This window comes from Acromyrmex echinatior, chromosome 9 (assembly GCF_024713525.1).
Source record: "Acromyrmex echinatior isolate Ae372 chromosome 9, ASM2471352v2, whole genome shotgun sequence".
NCBI lineage: Eukaryota > Metazoa > Arthropoda > Insecta > Hymenoptera > Formicidae > Acromyrmex > Acromyrmex echinatior.
The window spans coordinates 13,827,455-13,850,779 of NC_141860.1; the positions used below are offsets into that span (position 1 = coordinate 13,827,455).

Genomic DNA, 23,325 nt, shown 5'->3' on the forward strand with positions numbered 1-23,325 from the left:
TCAATGAGCCGATGTAAATGATTATTCTATGTATCTGATTCATAAGTGTGTGTTCAGACTTCCATAGAACTCTGGCGGAGTTGGGCGTTGATGTCTTGTCAAAGAGAGCCCTCGAGGCGTATGTTCGACGAATAATAATTGTGTATTTGTTTTCACAAGAAAATGGTAAGAATCGTAGAATTTGGAGAGGCATGTTTCGCAATTTCGCTTGCAAGGATAAGTAATCTCCTTCAAATTCGATCATGTAGTGCTAATCATCTCGCGAACAATAAGCCTAGCGTTGTATAGGTTATATTTGTCGAGAATGTGTTTGTAAAGAATATTTCATCGAGATTTTCGATAACATAGACATAAATGCTTACTTTTTTTACTTCTGTATCAGTCAACGCTTACACATAAATCATAGAGAAATGTGTGTGTCTTATATATTTTACTTTAAACTTACTGCATAGCCCATTATTATAATTTGCAGTGTTTGTCCCGATTAAAACAATTATTTCTTAAAAAATCATCAATTTAATGATATAATAAATAGATTTCTAGAATTAGGTTGCATACAAATATATGTATCATGTGGCATTATGTTTGAAGAGTCGTTTTTAATTGTCAGTGCTTAATTTTATGGATAGATTGAGTCTCCTTGTTTCGACAATGTATTTTCATTGCATCTGTAGTGCATGCTTGAGTTGGATGGCTTACCTAGCATGGTACTACCTGGTGTTCCTGGTAGGTATCTTTGTTTTTCTCGCAGCCAATGACACCTGCTATAACGGGGATGGAGGAACAGGAGAAATTGCTAGAAGATGCAATTGGAGTCGTAAAAGTCCAAGCTTTTCAGATGAAACACTGTCTGGACAAATCCAAACTAATGGATGCGCTAAAACATGCCTCTACCATGTTGGGAGAACTTAGGACTTCCCTTCTAAGTCCAAAAAGCTATTATGAATTGTGTATCCTTAATAATTATTTAATAATAGAACTTGACCTATAATATATGTAGTTGGTTTTGATATTTAATTGTAAATATTCCTTATAACAATTATGATTAGATATGGCAATCACAGATGAATTACGGCACTTGGAACTTTATTTGTTGGATGAATTTCAAAAAGGAAGAAAAGTTACAGATCTTTATGAATTGGTACAATATGTTGGCAATATTGTACCTAGACTGTATGTATTTGCTTTATGATTGCATTGTTATTTTCTTACTGAAAAAGGTGATGTTCTGATTAATATTCTAGGTATTTACTTATCACTGTTGGCCTGGTTTATATCAAGACAACACTTGGTTTGAAAAGAGATCTTCTGAGAGATCTTGTAGAAATGTGTAGAGGCGTGCAACATCCACTGCGTGGTCTATTCTTAAGGAATTATTTGTTACAATGCACAAGGAATATTTTGCCAGATGTCACCGAGGGTGATGATGAAGATGGAACTGTATGTATTTTGTAAACAAAATTTTCCTCATGCACACTGCTTACTTCTGCAATTTTATTTTTAGGTTCGTGACAGCATAGATTTTGTTCTGATGAATTTTGCAGAAATGAATAAATTGTGGGTACGTATGCAACATCAAGGTCATAGTAGGGACAGAGAAAGAAGAGAGAGGGAAAGAGAAGAGCTTCGGATTCTAGTTGGAACAAATCTTGTACGACTTAGTCAATTAGAATCTGCAACATTGGATAAATACAAAAAGGTATACACTTTCATCTCTTTATTTTTAATCATAATTTATTTATTTTTTAACTATGAAATATTTTTTATTATAAATCCATTTTCAGCTTGTATTGCCGGGAATCTTGGAGCAAGTCGTTAGTTGTAGAGATGCAATAGCACAGGAATATCTTATGGAGTGTATAATTCAAGTAAATATCTTTATATGTGTCATAAATATTTTATTTTAAAAATAACAATGATCTAAAAAATTAATGTCTTTTACATATTTGTATCTAGGTCTTTCCTGATGAATTCCATTTACAAACGTTAAATGCATTTTTGAAGTCGTGTGCAGAATTGCAAAATGGAGTAAATGTTAAAAACATAATTATATCATTGATTGATCGACTTGCAGCCTTTAGTCAACGATCCGATGGTGTAGGAGGACCGGGAAGTCCTAATCAAGTGCCAGGAATTCCACAAGATGTCAAATTATTTGACGTATTTAGTGATCAAATTGCAACTATCATACAGGTATCGATTAAATGGAATAGATTTCATTATTGATTATGTTAGAATAACTATTCGATGATTATTGGATATTACACAATGTTTGATATATCATGATTTGAAAATCAGAAAATTCCTTACTATTTAGTTTAAGTCTGAGAATAGTCACAAAACATACTATATTATACTTTAATTAAAAGAAACTAATTTATATTATATTATATAAAAAAATCTTTTGTAGACAAGACAAGATATGCCTCCTGAAGATATTGTGTCCCTCCAAGTGGCTCTTATAAACTTGGCACATAAATGCTATCCCGATCGTGTAGATTACGTAAATAAAGTTTTGTTTACAACAGTTCAAATATTTCAGAAACAAAACGTCGATAAGTGAGTGTAATTTGTTACGCATGTTAAATAGCATTTTGTATCATATAAATGTATATGCGTACGTGCGTTTATTGTATGTTTATAATTTCTATTTTTCTTTTTTAGATTGGAGTACAATAGTGCTGTTTCAAGAGAACTAGTTAGATTAATGAAAATTCCCATAGACAATTATAAAAATATATTAACAGTGCTTAAGCTTGAACACTATGCGCCTCTTTTGGATTATTTCGATTATGAGGGCAGGAAATCACTAGCTATATATATAATAACGAATATTTTGGAGAATGAAACATTGATTCCAATGCAAGAGCAAGTAGATGCAGTGCTCTTCATGGTATCTTCCTTGGTGCAAGATCAATCAGATCAACCTAATATAGAAGAAGATCCTGAAGATTTTGCCGAAGAACAGGGATTGCTCGGAAGATTAATACATCATTTTAGATCGGAAACACCAGATCAGCAATATATGATACTAAGTGCTGCAAGGAAGCATTTCAGTGCTGGTGGTAACAAAAGAATAAAATTCACTCTACCTCCCATAGTTTTCCAAAGTTATCAATTAGCATTTACATACAAAGCACTGAAAGATCAGGTTTGTACCTCTTAATGCTCTTAAGAGCATTCTACAATCTCGTCGCAATCTCGTCTCTAATAGCAATGCTTCATGACAGCCAATCAGAAGCGTCAATAGTAATTGTTGATGCTTCTGATTGGCTGTCGAGGAGCATTACGATGCATTGTAGAACGCACACATAAAACTTTATGTTTGTTTCTATCAACAAAGATTAATTAAATTTTTTTTATAATTATAAAATTTTATATCTATAATTATAAAATAAATTTTAAAATATAAATTAAATTTTTTATACATTAATTTTTTATTATAATAAAAATTTTTATTTAAATCTTATTATAAAAATCTGTTTAATTTATATATTTTTTTTTAATTCTAACCTGAGAAAAAAAAAGATAAACAGTAATTTAAACCAAAATTAAAAATCTACTTTAATAGAAACGGATATTAGTGAAATAAGAATGTTGAATATAAATTAATGTTCCCTTTTTTTTAGGATGATATGTGGCAAAAAAAGTGTCAAAAAATTTTTCAGTTCTGCCACACGACTATCACAGCATTGATGAAGGCTGAATTAGCCGAACTACCCTTAAGACTATTTCTACAAGGCGCAATAGCAATCGGTGAAATCCGTTTTGATAATTTTGAAATGGTAGCTTATGAATTCATGAGTCAAGCATTTTCGATATATGAAGATGAAATAAGTGACTCGAAAGCTCAGCTCGCAGCTATTACCTTGATTATTGCTACATTCGAGCAAATGAGTTGTTTTGGCGAAGAAAACGCAGAGCCTGTACGCAATCAGTGCGCTTTATATGCTAGCAAATTATTAAGAAAGCCTGATCAGTGTAGAGGAGTCGCTACTTGTTCACATATATTTTGGTCTGGAAAATCTTTGGCTACGGGCGGAAAAGAGGTACATAAATTTAACTTTGTTTATAGAAATAAACATAGAAATAAAGTATGCTATACGAGAAATATAATACAATTTTCACATAGATGCAAGAAGGCGGCAAAGTGTTGGACTGCTTAAAAAAAGGTATTAGGATAGCAAGTCAGTGCATGGACACGTCTGTGCAAGTACAACTGTACGTGGAGCTGCTGAATCATTACATTTATTTCTACGAAAAAGGAAACACAGCTGTAAGACATCTACAAACATAAAATAGTTTATTATAGTTTTATTTTAAGTTATTCTTAAAATAAATTATTTTTAGGTAACTGTGCAAATATTAAATCAAGTGATTGCTAAAATTAGAGAGGAACTTCCTAATCTGGAAACGAGCGAAGAAACCGATCAAATTCAGAAACATTTAGCAAATACGTTAGAACATTTAAGAAATAGGATGGAATCGCCAGATTCCGATGGACTTTCTTATCAAGGTCTCGTTCTTTAATAATGCGAAATCGGCATTGTAATTTTGTACATAAAGTATTTCTATAATATAGACAATATATTGTAGTTCAGTTGTATCAACAACAGTTAAGGGCATCTTAAAGACGATTAGTCGTAGTGTAAATGTAAGTCTATGAATTATATTTCGCAAGATTGCACAGCTTTTATATGAAGCAAATGTCATGACAGCTCTGTAGCGCTAATTGAATTAAGAAATGGTAAAGATCTCAATTTGGAAACTGTCGTTCTCAGTATAAATTCCACATCACAGACACGTATTAATACGTATACTTTAATCTTGGAAAAGGATTTTCGAATTTGAACAAGAGGAAAAAGTCATTGTTATACAAAAATTATATAATTTAGTTAGCAATACAAACTTTAGGGTCCCCTTAACATTGATTCCGATTAACTTAATTTTCATTCTATATCTTTACAGCAAACAGAAGTATTAATTAGAAACAAAAAATGAATAACTTAATTCGGGATCAGTTTATTGTAATTGTTGCAACTCGCAGATCAATAATTATGAGATTATTTCTTAATTGAATAAATATTTAAATTATATAAATTGCCTACATGAGATGTTTTGTCAACGATGTCTGGGACATACATATTAGAATTAATAGAATTATATGTATACTTGTTTTAATAAAGATTTATTATACATATAAAATATTATCAACAAAAATTAGAGAGAGAGAGCATTATCCAAGATACCTGACCGACTAAAATGTTGTTTAGGATCATCACCTGGATAACATTTGTCAAAATCAAGATCATTGGAGGTTGCATCTCTTATTTTCATTTTTACGTAAAAATGAATTTTCGGGCAAAGGCGCCTTATATGTCAGCGACGGCCCCGCATATGTGCGTAGTGCACTGAGTGCACATTGTGCACGTCAGTGACATCAGCACTAGCACTATCAGCACTATCAGCAGTATCAGCAGTCAGCAACAGCACGTGTCTATGTATATTTTGTATACGGTGTGAGTTGGTCGTATTATGCGCGATTATTAATAATTATTAGTATTAATTAATCAAAAACACATATTTTAACGAAGCAATGGGTAAAGGTCGAAAACATAAGCCGAAAAAGAACTTCGCTGAAAAACGCCGTGAGAAGCAGAAGGTATAGTTATTCATTAATATTGAAAACAAAATATATAGGTTATATGTTTTAACATAACATTTTAACATGAGTATGTATTTGCGGCTTTTTAAAATATGTTCTATTTTTTTTATATTTAATATAATGATGATAGTGAATTTGAAAAGCGCGTGTTGATATGTAATTGATAATTGTAGAAAAATGAATGGAATAGTGCTTCTCAGTCAGGAAGTTATGCAGATATTATTCGGGAAAACGAAGATTTTGAGAATTATTACAAGACGCAAGGAATAGTGCCAGAAGATAAATGGGATGCATTTATCAGCACTATAAGGACTAATCTGCCAGTTGCTTTCCGTATTACTGGTTCAAAAGCTGAAGCTAAAGCCTTATTGGAAATAATCAAAAGTGATTTCTTCAAAGAGATTTTGAATGCAGATTTGGATAGTGATAAGGAAGATGTTAATAATCGAGCAAAAACTATATTACATAGTTTACCCTTTTATCCAGAGGAATTAGCTTGGCAATTGCAATTAACTAGGAAAGACATCCGACGATCTGAGGCATACTTTAGGCTGCATAATTTCCTTATTGCCGAAACTAACAATGGCAGTATCAGCAGACAGGAAGTAGTTAGTATGGTTCCTCCTTTGGTCCTAGATGTTAAACCTTCACATAAAGTTCTTGATATGTGTGCAGCGCCAGGATCGAAAACAGCACAACTTATAGAAATGATACATGCAGATGAGGAAAATCCTCCAGGTAACTAATACTAATTTACACGATAAAAAATGAGCACAATGTAAACATTAATATTTAAATTTTACTCTAGAGGGTTTTGTAATAGCTAATGATGTTGACAACAATCGATGTTATATGCTGGTGCATCAAGCTAAGAGGCTAAATAGCCCAAACATTCTTATTACGAACCATGATTCGTCAATTATGCCAAATTTTATGATTACAAAATCAGATGGTACAAAAGATACATTAAAGTAGGAATTTAAACTTTATAACATTTAAACAATTACCTGCATATTGAGCATTCTTATAGCTTTTTTTTAATACAGATTTGATAGGATACTTGCGGATGTCCCATGTAGTGGTGATGGTACCATGCGAAAAAATCCAGATATATGGTGCAAATGGAGTCCTGCTAATGGCAGTAATCTTCACGGGTATAAATTATCATAATCGAAAAATTATTTTTTTTTTGTAAAATAAAACATAATAACGTAGAAAACATAATATTTCGACTTTATAGAATTCAATACAGGATAGCAAAACGTGGTTTAGAATTGCTAGCAGTTGGGGGGAGGATGGTTTATTCCACGTGTTCACTAAATCCTATTGAAAATGAAGCGGTACTTCATAGGCTTCTTTGTGAGACTGAAGATTCAGTACAGTTAATTGACTGTAGAGATTTAGTGCCAGGATTAATATGTGATCCTGGTTAGTTTTAGATAATAGATATAAAATATGTATAAAAATATATTCATAAAAATATTTGTGAATTTTTAATATAATATATATATATATATATATATATATATGAAACTGTATTTTGCAATTAGGTGTTACACATTGGAAGCCGGCATCTAAAAATTTACAATATTATGATAGCTGGGAGGATGTTCCCGAACAATGGCAAACGCAAGTACGGCCGAAAATGTTTCCTCCAGATGCAAACGAAGCTTCTAAATTTCATCTTGAACATTGGTAAACATCGCACAAATAAATTAACAGATAAAAATATGTTATATTTCTTTAGATTATATTTTCATCAATGTTATAGTATGAGAATATTACCACATCATCAAGATACTGGAGGTTTTTTCGTCGCTGTGCTGGAGAAAGTAAAAGCTCTGCCATGGGAAAGAGAAATTTGTGTATTAAATCAAAGTACACAGAATGTAGATGGTAACGAAAACAAGAATAAGCACATTCTTGAAGAAAAATCTGCGCAAGACACAAAGCTTTCAGAAAGTGAGAAACAAACATTGGAAGAAGAAAAGAAATCACCACCAAAAAAGCGAAGAAGGATGACTGGTTACAGAGAAGATCCATTTGTTTTCTTCAAGGATCAAACAGAAGATGTTTGGCAGTCTATTAAGTAAGTTTCAGTTGTTTGTTTTTTCCTTTTTTTTTTAGTATTTAATACAACTAGTTTGTTTATATTGTTCGATATATTTTCAGAGATTTTTATGGCATATCTGATGATCTAGATCCACGTTGTTTATTAGTAAGATGTCATGAAGGAAAAAAGAAAAATATTTATTTCACATCACCGGCAATTCGCGATATAGTGATATCTAATGAGAATAAAGTAAAGATGATCAACACTGGCGTTAAAACATTCGTACGATGCGACAATAAAAATATGAATTGCGCCTTCAGACTTGCTCAAGAAGGGATGCATAGTATCATTCGTTATATAAGTAATGACAGAAAGGTTCAGATCTCAAAAGAGGATTTGATAATGCTTTTACAAAATGATGATCCACACACGCCACCTGAAATTGTAAAATTAAATTCAGAAACTCAAGAACGTCTCAAGGAATTCGGTAAATATAATTATATATAATTGCTTTTTTTTTGTTCTTTATACCGTTTTTACACGTAATTCATAAATTTTGCTTGAAAAATATATTTAATTTAAGCAACTGGAAGTTGTATATTGTTATACAAAGAAAAGAAGACTGATAATCCAAATCGCCTAAATCTTCAGCTAGTAGGATGGAGGGGAATAATGTCTCTTAGAGCATATGTACCTACTTGCGATGCAATTCATTATTTACGACTTTTAGGAGCGGATTGTTCTAAATTTGGTATGGTATTTGTAATAATATGACTGTGTATTATTGTGTAGAAGAATATATCATTGTTTACATTGTAATTCTGCAGAGAAAAATAAATTTGAGGAAAATCGCGCAGCCGCATTAGCCAAGAACGTCAACAACGACGATGTTAAAACTGAATGTGAAACTGCAATTGAAACCGAAGATTAATGAAAAAGTTGTAACAAAAAACAAGAATAACATAGAGGAAGAAACAGAATGAATAACTGATTAGATCATTATGACGTAATTAAAACTTCACAACTTTTCTAATTTCTTACATATACATATACCATATACATATACATGTGATACATATACATGTGTGTGTATATATATATATATATATATATATACATATATATACACACACACGTGTGTGTGTATGTGTGCGTGCTTGCATGTGTGTATGTAAATTAAAATATTTAAATTTTTTTTTATGTATCCTTTTTTATATGAATTCGATTTGATAATAATTAAGTACTAATTATTAAGACTTCCCAATTTTTCTAATATCTTACACACTCACACATATATATGTGTTCGTGTGTATGTGTGTGTAGGTGTGTATAGAAATTAAGATATTTAAATTGGTTTATTTTTTATTTAATTCGTTCTGATAATGATCGAGTATTGATACTGAAAAATGTATAAATGGACTAAAAAAAATATGTGGTTTTAGGATAAAAACTTTGACGATGGAATGATAAATGATTATTTTTACTGACCATTTTCTATGAAATAACTGCTTTATGAAATTACATATGTTTTCTAACGTTTGATCGCTGAAAGATCTTTCCATTTCCTAATGCCTATTGGACACATCTTGCCATAATGTAGTATAGTATAAATTTTCATTATAAATATGGCCGGATGCAAGGAATCATTAATTCTGAAATGACATGTTTTTGTAACATCTGATATCACTGCCTTTAATAATTGATGCACTTCTGCATATGTCCTTGGATATTATGCAACAATGATGATAAAAAGAATGAAACCTATTAACAACTCTTAATATCTCGTCTTAGCTAAGTCATGTCACTTACATGATTCCAAACTAGCTTAATTAATAAGCATCTCTAAATCTTTAAATATCAGGATTCTCAATTTACAATTAAAAATCCGCTCTATCATGAATTTATATTAATAAAGGACGGGTTCTGCTAAAAAAATCATTTAAATGTAATAGGTATAAATATGAAAAACGTTAGACAGCTCGTATATATAAATATATAACATATACATAAACTATAAAATAAATAAAATCAAAATCCTCTTTTTTTAAGATTTGTCGAATTCGTCCGTCGACTTCGAAGTTGTTGCCTGATGCTAGTAATCTCTACCCGTCGGTGACGTTAATTTGCCGCTGAGATTTTGTGAATTTGATGGAGATTTCGAACCTAGAATCGTATAGAAATTACGAATTTCACTATAAAACAGTTTATTCTGATATATACATATATTTTAGAGTTTCCCTGTACTCTCATAAAAGCTTTACAAAGGATCCTTTCTTGTAAAGATTTATTGTAGTCTAAATAATATTTTATGAAGTCAGGGATATATATCACGACTTACAACTTTTCCCAAGTTTGCTTCGTGGATTATTTACACATGGATGTTCCCCCATGAGGTGTTCTCTCCACTTATTTTGATTCACTAAAGCCGAACAAAGGGGACAACGTTCATATCCCTCTATAGGTTCTAAAACAAAAATCAATATTTAAATTTCTGCTTTAATCCTGCTATTTAACCCTTACATAGGTACTTGCTCTATTTCAAAGGTATAAATTATATAATGTATATATATTAATAGTTAAATATTAAGAAAAATAAATATTAAATATTAAAAAGATTAAGAGGAAGAAAGTCGAATATATACGTCTTCTACCCCTATAAGGGTTAATCCCTATTAATATATCATATCGAAATAGTAAAGTAATACTTGTGCATTTTTTGTCTTGTCTGTGAACCTCGAACGCATTTTCATGTACTGCTTGTTTACACGTATCGCATTTTACGTAATTGCTTTTCATGTCGCATTCATCTGTAAAAAAAAAAAATAAAATCTAATATATAATTTTAATAGGTGCAAGAATTATAAATTTTTATCATGCTTTCTTAGTGTATTTGTTATGAAATACTTTTGAATATTAAAAGTAACTTGAACAAATATTAAATTCTCATATACTTACTCAATAAATGCAAATTCAAATAAGAAATTTCTACGACTTGCTTACACGCTTCGCATTTCGTTAACATGGGACAAGTTCTCCAATAATGTATGTTCAAACCTTCTTCGGAGTACACTTGACCCTTGGACAGACAAAATATGCACATTCTGCAAAATATGTGCAAATAAAATAGACAGAATAATTCTCTGTATCCTTTGGAACTGATGAATTCAATTCGCATTGCGTGTACGTACTTATCTCCCTTATGGTCAACACTATTTTCGGACGGAGAGGTGATACTCGTTGAACTTCCGGTACTCACCACTGGACTGGATCTCGAGGGTGATTTGGTTAAATTAGTTACATTATTTTCCGTAGATCTAGTTCGCGTAGGCGTTGTCGTTGCTTTATGGGTGGATTCGGCTTCCTTCTTCCTCTACAATTATTCATACACATAAATATGAAATCTTCATTTAACATATTATGGGTATTATGTATACCTGAAGATCGATCAAGTCAAATTCATGGAAGAGCTGGCGATACAGCAGATTCCGTCGTGTTATATCGTCATCAGGAGGTAATTGCTTTCGTACCAATCTGGGATTGACTTTGTACACCAATACGAGAATTCTCTCGGAGACCTTTCGTACTGCCTCAGCCGGGTGATGCAGACCGGAAGAACCTAATTCGGATAACGTCCGACAAGTCAATCCGCTACAACAGTTACAATACCTTATCAGAGTAATTGCGTTTTAATAATACAGAGTCGAGCTTGAGGAAGGACCCCTGCGGATCGATTAGAGATTAGGATAGACGAGAGTCAGAAGGACTGCATTTCGATGGCAGAGGTCCAATATTCCTCAAAACATCTAATAAACATTCCTCATGCGAACTTGTGTGTCCTGAGAATATCGTTTAGAATCACCTTTGTTTTTCCGTGGAAATGCCGTGGCTCAATATCAATTGTTCTACCATCTCCAGCCTGCTCAACGCGAGCCTCTGATGTGTGCTGCTGTTGACTGGTCTGGTCAGATGTACCGGTATTATATGCAACTCCCGCACACATTTGCAGTCTGCCATGCTGAGGATTGTGTGTACTGCCATATTGTGTATTCTCGGGGTAGTGTCGCCAGACTTTGTCAGAAGTTCTGGTAGCAAACGTTCAACGCTTCTAGCAATTTCAGTTGAAGATACTCTAAATCAATTGTTTAATAAGACATCAATTAAACTAGATACTAAACCCTTCAGCATAAAAATATAGGAGCAGTATTTAGATATATCTAGTTGATGCGAAAGGTTTACCTGTCCGCGGCGAACTCAGCGAAGAAGATTCGGATAAGCTGCGCAGCCAAACTATATACGCTGAAAACTTTGTCTCTGAGAGCTCTGTGCAACAGCAAAATCGCCGCTCTGGCTGTTTTATTCGGAGAATGTTTTGAAACCGCTGAATCGAACGTCTTCAATTCCTCTTTCAGTTGCATCAGTCCCTCCTCCTTGTCAGTGAATTGCTTCGAGTAGAACTTTTCCACCTGCATGTGTTTATCATTGTCACTTATCTTATTTCGAGCCTATATCCTATATTGTAGGAAACTAGCTTTGTTGTTACCATTTCCATCCCGAAGACTGAAATAGGTAACGCGGCTTGTTTCTTCTCCCTGTCGTTGAGTTTCGAGGTAACTTTTGTCTCTGCGCTGTCCAGGTGACACTCTCTCGTAAACTCGTTCGTGTGCGAGCTAATCATGGATATCGACGAAAGTTTATAACGTTGTTTTGCTGCAATTACAATGTTTCAACGTTATACTGTCTTACTGTCTTAGAGCGGGAATGGTCCTTTCCTCATAGGCTTCGTAACTCGATCGAAGGGCTGGACCCGCTGATTTAGTTTTCCGCCTAAGGGATCCCTTGTTGCAGTTCTGCTTATCAAGGACACCATTTGCAGGACTGTCGGTTAACTCTGACAAGTACGAAAATTTAATGTTATATAAACATTTAAAAATTAAAAAAATCTAAATCATGCCAAGAAACTAGAACTATGCTATAATATATTCTTTAGATTATACCGGGACTGTTAGTTTTCTGACGCAACGGTGATACGGGCGGTTGATGTGCGGGACCAGTTGGTGATACGGCACCATCCCGATTAGGTGGAATGACTAATCTTGGGGGAGATGTCATGTCGGGCAACGCCGCTGTGTTCGAATTGTCGGCCGATGTCGACTCTTTGTCCTCCGCGGTCGACAGATTGTTCTTTTCCATAGGCTGCACCATTTTTTAATCAGTTTAATAATTATTATTATTGCAGCTGGACTTTTGTTAGTCGCTACAGAAATTCAAAATTTAATATTACCAATTTAATACTAAAAGATAGTAATTAATTACCCAGAGAGCCTGCAAAGGTACGTTTTGAACAGAATATGTTACCAATTTCTGATGGCAGAAAAACAACAAATTACACAGTCTACACCAGCAGATTGGCGATAGAATATAAGCAGAATACGGCCGTAGTTGATATCAGTTTACTAACATTTCTGATCAAATGCTAGTCTGCCGACATTTTGCTTACTGGCTACTTACTTTAATGTTGAAAGTACTGCTCAATACTTAATAAATAATTAATCACTACCTTCCAGTATTAAATTTCTGTAAGAGAGCAAAGAAGTTTCAAAGAAGTTGTTTCAAACACTACTCACTCCATGGACTTCGAGTAGATTGTATATTTCCAACGATTGATAGACCTGTTGTCTGTACTGCTGAGCCTGAGCCTTTTTAGCCTTAGCCTTATCATAATCTTCCAAAGCTATGGCGTATTTCTTCTCCAACTCGTACTTGCCCAGACGCTCGCCTGCTTTTCTCAGATTCTCCATAGCCACTTTCAATTTCGAAGCGTACTCGAATCTCTCCTCTTCCACTGCTAGCAACTTCTTCACTTCCATTTGCCTTATAATTTTCGCCACTTCCCGATCGACGTACATTTCGAACGCCAGATCGTCGTAAGGCGAAATATAATGCGGATTGTACGGAGCATCTCCCTGTCCGGTTAATTCCTGACCATAAGGCTCGCCAAGTATATTTATAGCTATAAGGCCAACCTGATAAAAAATAATTTTTATAGTTATTTATCTAAAAAATATTAGGTGTTGGAATTAATTCGTAGCGTTTTTTAATGAAAGAATGTTATTTATTTCACATGAGCATTAAAAAATACATTAATGAAAGTACTTCCCATCACTTGTAAAACGCTACGAATTAATTCCAACACCTAATACAATAGATTTATCTGTATAGTAATTTAATCTTACACATAATATATCTTAAATTTATCTTATTTTGTTAAACTTATTTTAATCAAACAACTTGTTGACTTATATATTTATTTTAATTTTTGTTAATAATTTTATTAATAATTTATATAGCTATTATCAGCTATTGTGAATGACCATACCTGACAGTATGTATTGTGCGCGTTACTGTGCGGTTTGTGTAATCTGAGTTTCAGCGATAGCGCTTCTGTTTCCGGAAGAGCCACGCTTTTCAGTTCCCTGCTTTTATAAAGGGTCGACGCGTTGTCGGACAGCGTGATGTAGCCCAGGTAACTGAAGTCCGTCGAAGTGGATGCATTTTCTTCCCTCGACGTCCAGATCTCCAGCTTTTCAGCTACAATCAAATTAGTTGTACATTGAGAAAAAGATTCTGAATAGATAAATCAACACAAAGGCGATAAGAATAACAATCAACAGAGTTTCAAATGATAATAATAATCAACAATTTTGTGTAATTTCACTAAAATATCGTTCTTACTAAGTCTTTTTGTTATTATTATAAAACATTTTTCTTTTTAGTATACTAGTTTAAGTCTTCTCGGAAATTATATTGATCCACTGGAAGATGTATATCTGCTTTTAAATTTATAGCGAAAATATGATTCTCTAGCCGTCCAGTATAATTCCATTTCCGGCGGTGCAGCCGAAAAATGAAGAAGAAGAGACGACGTAGCCCCGGGAAATCATGGTAGGCTCGTTAATTCAATTTCCATTGTCGATAAATTGCTTTTTAGCCGAAACGTCGTTTTAACGGACAATGATGTTTTTAATCGTATTGAAAGAAAACTTATTTTTTTCATTAAAAGAGAAACGATCTGTTATTTTATTTATAACACATTATTTACTAAATAATGCTTGGTTAAAACTTTTTAATAGAATCAGTTTTTTTATATCTTATGCAATTTAGGAGTAAATTGATAAATATTTTTGAAAAAATAAATACAATTTTTAATTTTTTTAATAAATATGTATAATTCAAGATACAAAGATTTAAAGTATAATTCAAAATATATATGAATTTCAGCACCTTTTAATTTTATCTCTGCAGAGATATCAGTTAAGTTTTAAAAGTCATTGATGTAATGTTAATAATTTATCATTATCAATTATCATATATTTTTAAGAGGATAAATTCAATTATAATTCGAATTTAATATTTTAAATTCGAACTTACGTATAAGATACTGATGAGCCAGAACTTGTATTCTTGTAAGTTTCGTGGGCCCATGAAGACGTAGAATCAGTTCCTGAGGATACGTGCAATTTCTTGCACTCTGCCAACCTCTTACTGTCGGCCCATGAATATTAAGCTCTAATGACGAGTGTCTATCCTCCTCGCCTTGAACATATATTTCAGAATCTGAATAAATCTTAAGACATAAGTCCTTCTATTACGAATTAAGATAGTACTAAAATTATCCTGGAGCACTTTTTCCACTCTGGTTTAATTATTAAATAAATTATATATACATTATACGATGCATTAAATAATAATGAAAATTATTTTCTAATTAAAATACAACAAAATTACTTTAGCATAATTTGATTACCTTTCTTGATAGTATAAGAGTTAAATCATAAAATTTTTTAACTGGGATTAATATAATGACATAATATAATAATACTTCAAATCTAGACTTGCGAGTTTTCCGTCAATCGAAAATGTCGAACGAGCACGAGGAAGTTCTTACTATACGTTACTTAATTATTGACGCACATAGTTACATGTGGTGCTGGATATTATTACTCAAATGTATATGTAAATATTTCATAAATTTAATACTTATTGTTAGATATTTTCTTGAACATTTTTTTGTACAATTTCATTTACGTTTGTAATATTTACGATTTCGCGTGCTCTTCCGCGAAGAGGATTGGTATTCGACGCCTGTTCAAAATTTTCAAAACTTAAATCAACTCTTTAGATTTTCAAAATAGGTTTCAAGACACTCAGGTATTCAAGAGTCAGAATTAAAACCCTTTTGGAATGACGCAATGTCGTCACGCAATACCGCAGTTTCGCATACAATTTATGATTCACGTATTTCACAGAACGTGTACGTCGTTCCGTCACCCCGTATTTACAGATTTATAACATTGTCGATGCATTTTTAAAATAATTCCGTGGCTTGCGGGACAGATTACCGTTCGCGTCGATCGCGGACACGTGCCAAATAATTGTTGAGGGAACCGCAGGCTCGTCTCGCGGCAGAAATCAATGCATCCGAATATACATATATGCAATGATAAAAGCATTAAGATAAGGCAATCCTGGCGAGATCCTGACGATTGCGATGGAAATAATTAAAATGCCAAGAGTCATGCGAATCTACTAAGCAGCAAGAGGGTTGAATTTGAAGTCACACACAGAGAAGAAATTTTTGTGGATAACAAATTAAAAATTTTCTACGGATAAAAAATTTTTTTTTCGCATCTATTTTTTATTTACAAAATATTTCTATAGATGTATATTATACTAAGTTAAATTGCAATTACGCTCAAAGCGTAAATTTCAATTTAAAACCGAATTAGAATCTGATTATATTAACTACAATTTTGGTTATCTCAACTAGTATTATAATGATAGACTCAATCAGAAAATTTTGATTTGCCCATTTTCGACCAGAATTTCAATTAATGCAACCTCTTTTTATGTATAGCTTACATCCACACAGCATACAAAATATTCATTTATGTGAATCATTTTTTGAAATATTTCAATAAAATATTTTAGAAATATTTTGTAAGTACTTGTAAAACAGTTTAAAATATTACATTAAATATTTCACAAAAATATTATGGAGATACCGTACAAATATTGTAAAAAAAATAATATTTCAAAAATCTTTTTCCTGATTTCCTTTTGATTTGCTGGATATTTTAATATTTTAGAAATATTTTATACTGTATGGGTAATTAATTCTTATGAGAACGATCACAAATCACGTCGTACTATCTTGCTCATCGCGACAGCCTGTATTTAGCAACCGCTGCGTTTAGAATCTAGAACGCTAAAGTATAAATTAAATCATTGTTTAACAGAATTATCCACTTAATTCTGCTATTTAAATGCAAAATTAAAATCTTAGTAATATCCAATTCTTTCTCAATCATCGCTCGAGGTTAGTACGCGTTTTACTTCGCAATTGTAGATCTGGTCGCTCTTACTCGTGGCATAGACGACGTTGAATCCGACTTTCCTGGGCATGTTGCGGGGGTGCTGATCGTCGGGAAATGGCAACCAATAGAACGAACAGCGTGATAAACGACTGAAATGTTGTACCACGAAGCGCACGGAACGAACGAACGGAGAGGAACGGAGGGATACGTCAAAATCTAAAAGGCACAGCCATCTGCAAGCTCGATAAAGGGGGAGCTTGCAAGTTTCACCCCGGCGCGCAGGCCACCCCACTCGCGCATCCGGCCGCGGCGAAGCTTGCGACAGAACTGGCTTCGCGCTGGAAGGCTGAAACCGCCGTCTCCGTCTCCAATAATAGGTTGAGATTTTCCTGCGGAAAGGCATGCGTATATTCGCGAATTCGCAAACACGACGCAGATATCGCAATGATGCCGCGATGCTGCTATGAAATTGATAGAGATTTCCGCGAATGTTGAACACATTCTCGAAAAGAAGGGGTGAATCACAGAAATTTAATACAGATATTTATTTCCCTCAAGTCGTGAAAGATAAAAAAGATTCTTCTCGTAACAATTAAATAGTTTTCCTCGTTCCCCTTTCTATTCTTATCTATTTATTTTAATTCTCGCGAGAAGCAATGCGGAATTCAACACACAAATTATCTCTTTTCCGCGGCCATCCATAAAAATTTATTTCTCATTTAAAATTGTTAAATGGAATTATGTAATCTTTTCCAGGTTTATACTTGATATTTTAATCACTGATATCTTTATTTTATGATTTTAAATTTTTCGAACATTCGATCACATTTTTTTTATTTCGAAAAAAATTATTCAACACAGAAATAAATTTCTTCTGTGTGTTTTTATTTGAATACACGTTTATTAAAGTTTACTCTTTTTATTTAGTAAAACTGGAATTTTTTTTCGACAAATCGTGACGTGAATTAAACGAGGAAGTTTCGTAATATTTGAGAATCCTTGAAAAACTATATTCATGAAGAATGTACAGCGTTTGTTTACCATATAAATACCAATATTCTATATGATGTAGTCTACTCATGTCTCGCATTCTACTCGAGTCCGCTCGAGTCGAAATATAGACTGTAATTTCGTAATGGATCAATAAATGGAGGCTGCGTGACGTCAGAGGGTGCGGCGAGGGTGGACAAGCCCACGAGAAGCGTCTTATACGCATGCTCCTCTTCATCGTTCACGGCCACGTGTAAAGGCACGTGTTATTTTGGAATAACTTTGATTATTTTCGCGAAAACGTTCTAAAAGCGTTATAAAAGAAAATATCGCATAAAGATATTCGTAGAACGGAATTAAATACCTGATATTGCAATCTGTAGTAATATTTTGGTGATTCCATTTAATGGTGTTTACGACAAGAATGATATTTCGAATTGGAAAATTAGCGTGTAAAATATATAAAAAATGATATTTTAATAATTTATTTTAAAATATTTATAACATTTTATATTATATAATATAATACATTCACATTTTAATACATTCACATATTAATTCCTTACTTTAAAGACGGGTAATTATTTAGAATTCCCCCCTCCCCCCTCTCCCCACCTCAAATCTTTTTTGCCATATTCTTTCGTTTTGAAAATATGTTGAATAAGTGTATTTTTATTAAGATTTGAGGTGGGGGGAGAGGATGTATTCTAAATAATTACCTAAAGTAACAAAAAATTAAATTTTTCAGGAAAAATTTTTGTCCTATTATTAAAAACTATTTTTCAACTTAGCAGAATATTAATGACTAAATAATATTGACAAAAGGAATGTATTCTTAGAAACATGATCAAATGTTTGTTACTTTAGTTTCACAATTTTTAAAAAATCTTTTTAAGTTGTGACAATTTTGATATTCTTCTAATATACAAGGAACAATTATTTTGAGTTGTGATACTTTTGATGTGTATTTGTATAAAAAAATTTACTGTTGTGAGACTTCTGTTGATGTTTATTTGTATTATCAAAAACATAATTTTGATAATACAAGTTACATGACACTTTGTGTTTTTGTATATTGAATTTTTAATGTTAATTTTAAGGAATTTTGAAAAAGATGTAAATGAATCAACAATATAAGGATTACAGTCTTTTCTTATCCTTATAGACATTTCCAATTACGTAGTAGCAAAAAGATACAAAAGGCCTTTTGCAAATTGAAAAATCTCTGAACCACCTAATTTAGATTGACCATAGACCCTATCGACGAATGTAATTGGCACTTCTCCTATTGTATAATTGAATTGTCTAGCTCTGACTATCATTTCCATTTGGAATACATATCCTTTAGATACACAGGATTGTATGAGTTTTTCCAATACATCTTTTTTATAAAGCCTAAAATTGTAAAATCACATATTAAAGAATATATTGGAGACTATTTTATGAATATTTTGTAAGAACACATAGAACTAAGTCTATAAAAAAATTCATTACCTAAAACTACCCGTCAAGTCACTTGCACCAGGTCTCAATAGAATCTGTGTTAAAAAATTTGCACCTCTACTGACTAACTTCCTTTTGAAATCCCAGCCGTAAACACCACCGCCTTGTGCATATCTTGTACCACTGACTACATCCAGGTTCAGATATCGTTGTAATTCAGCCATTTTTGGAATAAATTTGGGCTGAAAATTAAAGAATGTGTTTTATAGAAACGCTTATCATTATTACTTCTCCATTTATTCATTAATGTGATACATACATGATGAGATAAATCAGCGTCCATGATAATAATAAAGTTTCCAGTTGCATATTTAATTCCATGCATGTAAGCAGTTCCTAATCCCAGTTTTTTCTCTCTCGGCTTTAAGATTATTTTATCGTCACCGTAGACACGCTGCAATTGCTTAGCCATATTTAGAGTTCCATCTGGAGAACCATCATCTATCACAATAATTTCATAGGCAAGCTCACTATAACATTGTAAATTACAACAAAATTCTTTAACTATACAGCTTAAGTTTGTCAATTTTTATTTTATTTCATTAATTATACATAAATTTTGATCAATTCTAGGTTATGTCTAGTTACCTCTCCTCCATATATTTCACAATGAGCCATATTATTATCGGCAAATTTTCCACTTCATTATAAGTGGGAAGTAAAATTGAATACTTGTCATTCTTGCATAATTCCTTTATATTTTTCTTCACCTCCTCTTTATTTACCATTTTGGTACAGCTTTACAACAGTTTACTACAAGAGAGCCGTGCTGGAAAACAAACTCCAAACTTCAAGTACTCCAACTCGACAATTGGTAAGACTGTCAGAAATGTCAAAAACAGATGTGCAGACGCGCACGATTACAGCGACATCGCTGATATTTAAAACCGCGATTTTCAAATCAATAAACTGTAGCAGAGTATTAAATTTTATATAATTCTACAAGGAATTTTATGAAGAAAGAAAGGCAGAAAGAAAAAAAAAAGTATGTTCATTTAATAATTTTTCCTAAAAATATGAATAAATGCAACATAAATAGAATTTATTGCCATAAAATATAAAATATTTATGCACAGCAATCCCATCTTTTATCAATAAAAGTAATGAAAAGTATGAGTTGAATGAATATAATTAAATTATACAAGCAAAATATAATTGAGATTATGGAGAGAATATAAAGAGAATTTTCCAGACATTAACGTAAATATTTACCTAAAAAAACATTTTATTTGTAAAGTGTAGCGTTATACATGATTATGCAATACTATTTTTAATATAAATTGTCACTTTCTCGTACTACACTTTGATATATTCTACTTACTCTATTATTATATTACATACATTTATTTTATATGATTATATACTATTTCTCTACTAAAATATTATAAAAAATATTATCTGTGTAGGGAGAACTCTCTATTTGTAGCATTTTATCGGAGTTATCAAAATTGTAAACAGATAATATCGAATTAATAAGATGTAATGATAAAAGCGTTTCTTATACCTCGTATCAATTGGGCATTTTGTAAATTTTGTTATAATTGCTCGCTATTATATTGATCAAATTTGTCGCATTTCCCTATTGATCATATATTTGTCTATTTCTTGTAATAGCTCTATGATCGTAATAGCCGATATCAGTTATCGCCGCAATAATCCTACGAACATTCTGCAAATATTCGCGAAGATACTCTCACGCACACATGTTCGTGTATGCATTCGCACACAAATATACATATTTCATATATATTTGGTCCATTGGCTGTTTCCGCCGCGTGCAACAAAGGTCGGCTAACCAATAGTGCCGGTCGACTAAATTTTGGCACCCTGGACAAAATACTGGACGAATTGCAAATATTAATTCTCACAATTTAATTACCTCATCAAGTACTTAAAATATACGATCAATAAGTATACATCACATTGTGAATGCAGACGTAAAATTAGTAAAATAACTGCATATCAATTTTTTTTTCATTGCATATTAATTTGATCGAAAAATATAAAAATTCCAATGTATAAAATGTATCCGTTCTTGACTTTTATAAATATTATATATTTAATTTTATAGATTACATCCATTGTAAACGTTTGAATTTACATGCTTGACGCTGATATAAATGCAAGTTATACAAGTTTTCTGAAACATTAAAAATTCTTATATCTTTTTGAAAAAAAATTGAAAGTTATATGTACGATTCGACATTTTTAATATCAATTTCCATATCTTTTCATGTATATATATTTATTAGTTTATTCCAAAGGGTTAAATCTTCCGGACGGCACTGTCGGTAATGCACCCCTCATCCCTCATCCCGCAGAGCAGCGTGAGTGTTCACGCCGACGACCCCCACCGCCGACGATCCTCACTCCACCGCTGCCGACCTCGAGATAGCCGAGGAACAGCCGCCGTTCCGAAGCAAACGACGCCGCACTCTACGATCGGTCGTTCGTGGAATCGGAGTGCTCGTTCGTCCGTTCTCATCTGGTCTGGTCGACGTGCATTTGTGTCTCTGCGAATTCACATACGACAGCGTCGGTACGTGAGATCGAGGTCGCGATGCTTTCACCCTCCCGAGGAGACGACGGTCCTCGACGAGGGGAAATCTGCGAAAACGAGGATCGGAGCAGATTTTGCAAAATCGCTAGTGAATGGTTGAGTGTATGGGTGTATATGTGCGTGTGAGTGCGTGCATGCCTGTGTCTGTGTGCGTGTGTGTGGTGGAACATATCGGTAATGATCGTGCCGATTTGTGGGCGATTTAAAATGCGCCATCCTCTCTGCGCCAGCGGAAGCTGAGAATTCGACAAGACTCGGTCGTTGATGGTCGCCGATGGTCGCCCGGACTTCGAGGAATTAAACGATCAGCCAGGAATTAATTTTTACGACAATCGATTACGAGAAGAGCGAACAGCAGCTAAGATCTAGGGCAACGATTCCGTTTGCGTCTTTGTGCTAATCGTTCTTTCAAACTTGAAAGACCAGCTAGCATGCGCTGTATCTCTGCTGCGCTGTATCTATGGATCTTTTTTTGTCGGTTACTCCGTTTCTCATATGGTTCTCATATGATATTTCTTTTTATATTTTCGACTTCTTGTCACGCCGAGATTCTCTCGGCGGTCAACTCTTCCTCTTAACGCGTCCGCGATTTTTTTTTTTCGCGCAAGCGAAAGATCAGCCGTTCAGCAACGTGAACGAGTTTACGACTCGTCTTTTCTCACGATCGAGAGATATCATCCCCACGACGAGTATAATCTGCGTCTTCTGGATCTTCAGTCATCCGCGTAAAAATGTTTTCCCGCGTCTCGTTGTATACGAGAGTTGCAAGCCGAGTTACATGATGTAACGACGATGACGTAAAATACGGGCGTTACGTCTCGATACGATCGACTTCCGCGAGAGACTCATCGTCCGATCCGTATCGGATCAGAAAATAATTTCGGTGGGTCCGTTGCGGGAGAGGAGTTGACGTGGGGAGAGATGGTGAGGATTTAGCGGGGGTCCACGGAGTACGGACACCATCGCCACCATCGCGGCCGTCTGGCTAGCCCCCGAGCTAGCTCCGGATAGTCCGGATGGCAGCATGGCGCGCACCCGCGCGACGCGCGACGCGCGTTGCGAGGGGTAGATTGAACCGCTCCGCACCCTGCGATCAATAAACTCGCCGAGAGGGAGCAGCCCCGTGACGAGCCGTTCAACTCCGCCACATTTTGCCTCCCTCCTCTCCTCTGCGTCTCTT

General features: G+C 33.6%; 5 protein-coding genes across 10 annotated transcripts in view; 3 read left to right on the forward strand and 2 right to left on the reverse strand.

Annotated features, from left to right (window-relative positions):
- Dscam1 (Down syndrome cell adhesion molecule 1) overlaps nucleotides 1–23,325 on the forward strand; it is a 414,656-nt gene that overhangs the window by 314,868 nt on the left and 76,463 nt on the right. The window contains exon 2 of one of the 2 annotated variants that reach the window (XM_087409839.1): nucleotides 22,019–22,124. In XM_087409839.1, coding sequence (XP_087265965.1) covers nucleotides 22,019–22,124 — 106 coding nt within the window. Of the gene's footprint in view, nucleotides 1–22,018; nucleotides 22,125–23,325 lie in introns of those variants that run through there. The other variant, XM_087409840.1, reaches the window with a different exon arrangement.
- LOC105149870 (Vacuolar protein sorting 35) lies at nucleotides 26–5,662 on the forward strand. 2 transcript variants are annotated; one of them, XM_087409213.1, is made up of 12 exons: nucleotides 26–165; nucleotides 731–950; nucleotides 1,050–1,173; nucleotides 1,245–1,440; nucleotides 1,505–1,699; nucleotides 1,785–1,868; nucleotides 1,957–2,193; nucleotides 2,411–2,559; nucleotides 2,665–3,151; nucleotides 3,630–4,049; nucleotides 4,133–4,276; nucleotides 4,351–5,662. In XM_087409213.1, exons 1-12 carry the CDS (start codon nucleotides 163–165, stop codon nucleotides 4,528–4,530), a joined length of 2,439 nt encoding a protein of 812 aa, XP_087265339.1. In that variant the 5' UTR covers nucleotides 26–162; the 3' UTR covers nucleotides 4,531–5,662. The 2 variants fall into 2 exon arrangements, with proteins under 2 accessions (XP_087265339.1, XP_011060892.2); XM_011062590.2 differs by having other exon boundaries at nucleotides 752–950.
- Nucleotides 5,522–9,189, forward strand: Nsun2 (tRNA (cytosine(34)-C(5))-methyltransferase Nsun2). The gene is made up of 10 exons (XM_011062591.2): nucleotides 5,522–5,662; nucleotides 5,839–6,403; nucleotides 6,474–6,636; nucleotides 6,712–6,819; nucleotides 6,906–7,093; nucleotides 7,216–7,360; nucleotides 7,437–7,754; nucleotides 7,838–8,205; nucleotides 8,302–8,469; nucleotides 8,546–9,189. The coding sequence occupies exons 1-10, from the start codon at nucleotides 5,597–5,599 to the stop codon at nucleotides 8,647–8,649; spliced, it is 2,193 nt and encodes a 730-aa protein (XP_011060893.1). The 5' UTR covers nucleotides 5,522–5,596; the 3' UTR covers nucleotides 8,650–9,189.
- LOC105149872 (centrosomal protein of 104 kDa) lies at nucleotides 9,644–17,445 on the reverse strand. Of its 4 annotated transcripts, none has more exons than XM_011062592.2 (15): nucleotides 17,141–17,445; nucleotides 15,147–15,311; nucleotides 14,095–14,306; nucleotides 13,343–13,741; nucleotides 12,713–12,911; nucleotides 12,462–12,606; nucleotides 12,259–12,385; nucleotides 11,955–12,181; nucleotides 11,578–11,847; nucleotides 11,153–11,366; nucleotides 10,907–11,088; nucleotides 10,674–10,819; nucleotides 10,424–10,525; nucleotides 10,057–10,182; nucleotides 9,644–9,881 (listed from the first exon to the last, which is right to left on the reverse strand). In XM_011062592.2, the coding sequence occupies exons 1-15, from the start codon at nucleotides 17,178–17,180 to the stop codon at nucleotides 9,811–9,813; spliced, it is 2,625 nt and encodes an 874-aa protein (XP_011060894.2). In that variant the 5' UTR covers nucleotides 17,181–17,445; the 3' UTR covers nucleotides 9,644–9,810. The 4 variants fall into 4 exon arrangements, with proteins under 4 accessions (XP_011060894.2, XP_087265338.1, XP_087265337.1 ...); XM_087409212.1 differs by having other exon boundaries at nucleotides 11,153–11,384; XM_087409211.1 differs by having other exon boundaries at nucleotides 15,147–15,332.
- Dpm1 (Dolichyl-phosphate mannosyltransferase subunit 1) lies at nucleotides 18,552–20,423 on the reverse strand. Its single transcript, XM_011062593.2, has 4 exons — nucleotides 20,174–20,423; nucleotides 19,845–20,055; nucleotides 19,577–19,767; nucleotides 18,552–19,477 (listed from the first exon to the last, which is right to left on the reverse strand). The coding sequence occupies exons 1-4, from the start codon at nucleotides 20,311–20,313 to the stop codon at nucleotides 19,258–19,260; spliced, it is 762 nt and encodes a 253-aa protein (XP_011060895.1). The 5' UTR covers nucleotides 20,314–20,423; the 3' UTR covers nucleotides 18,552–19,257.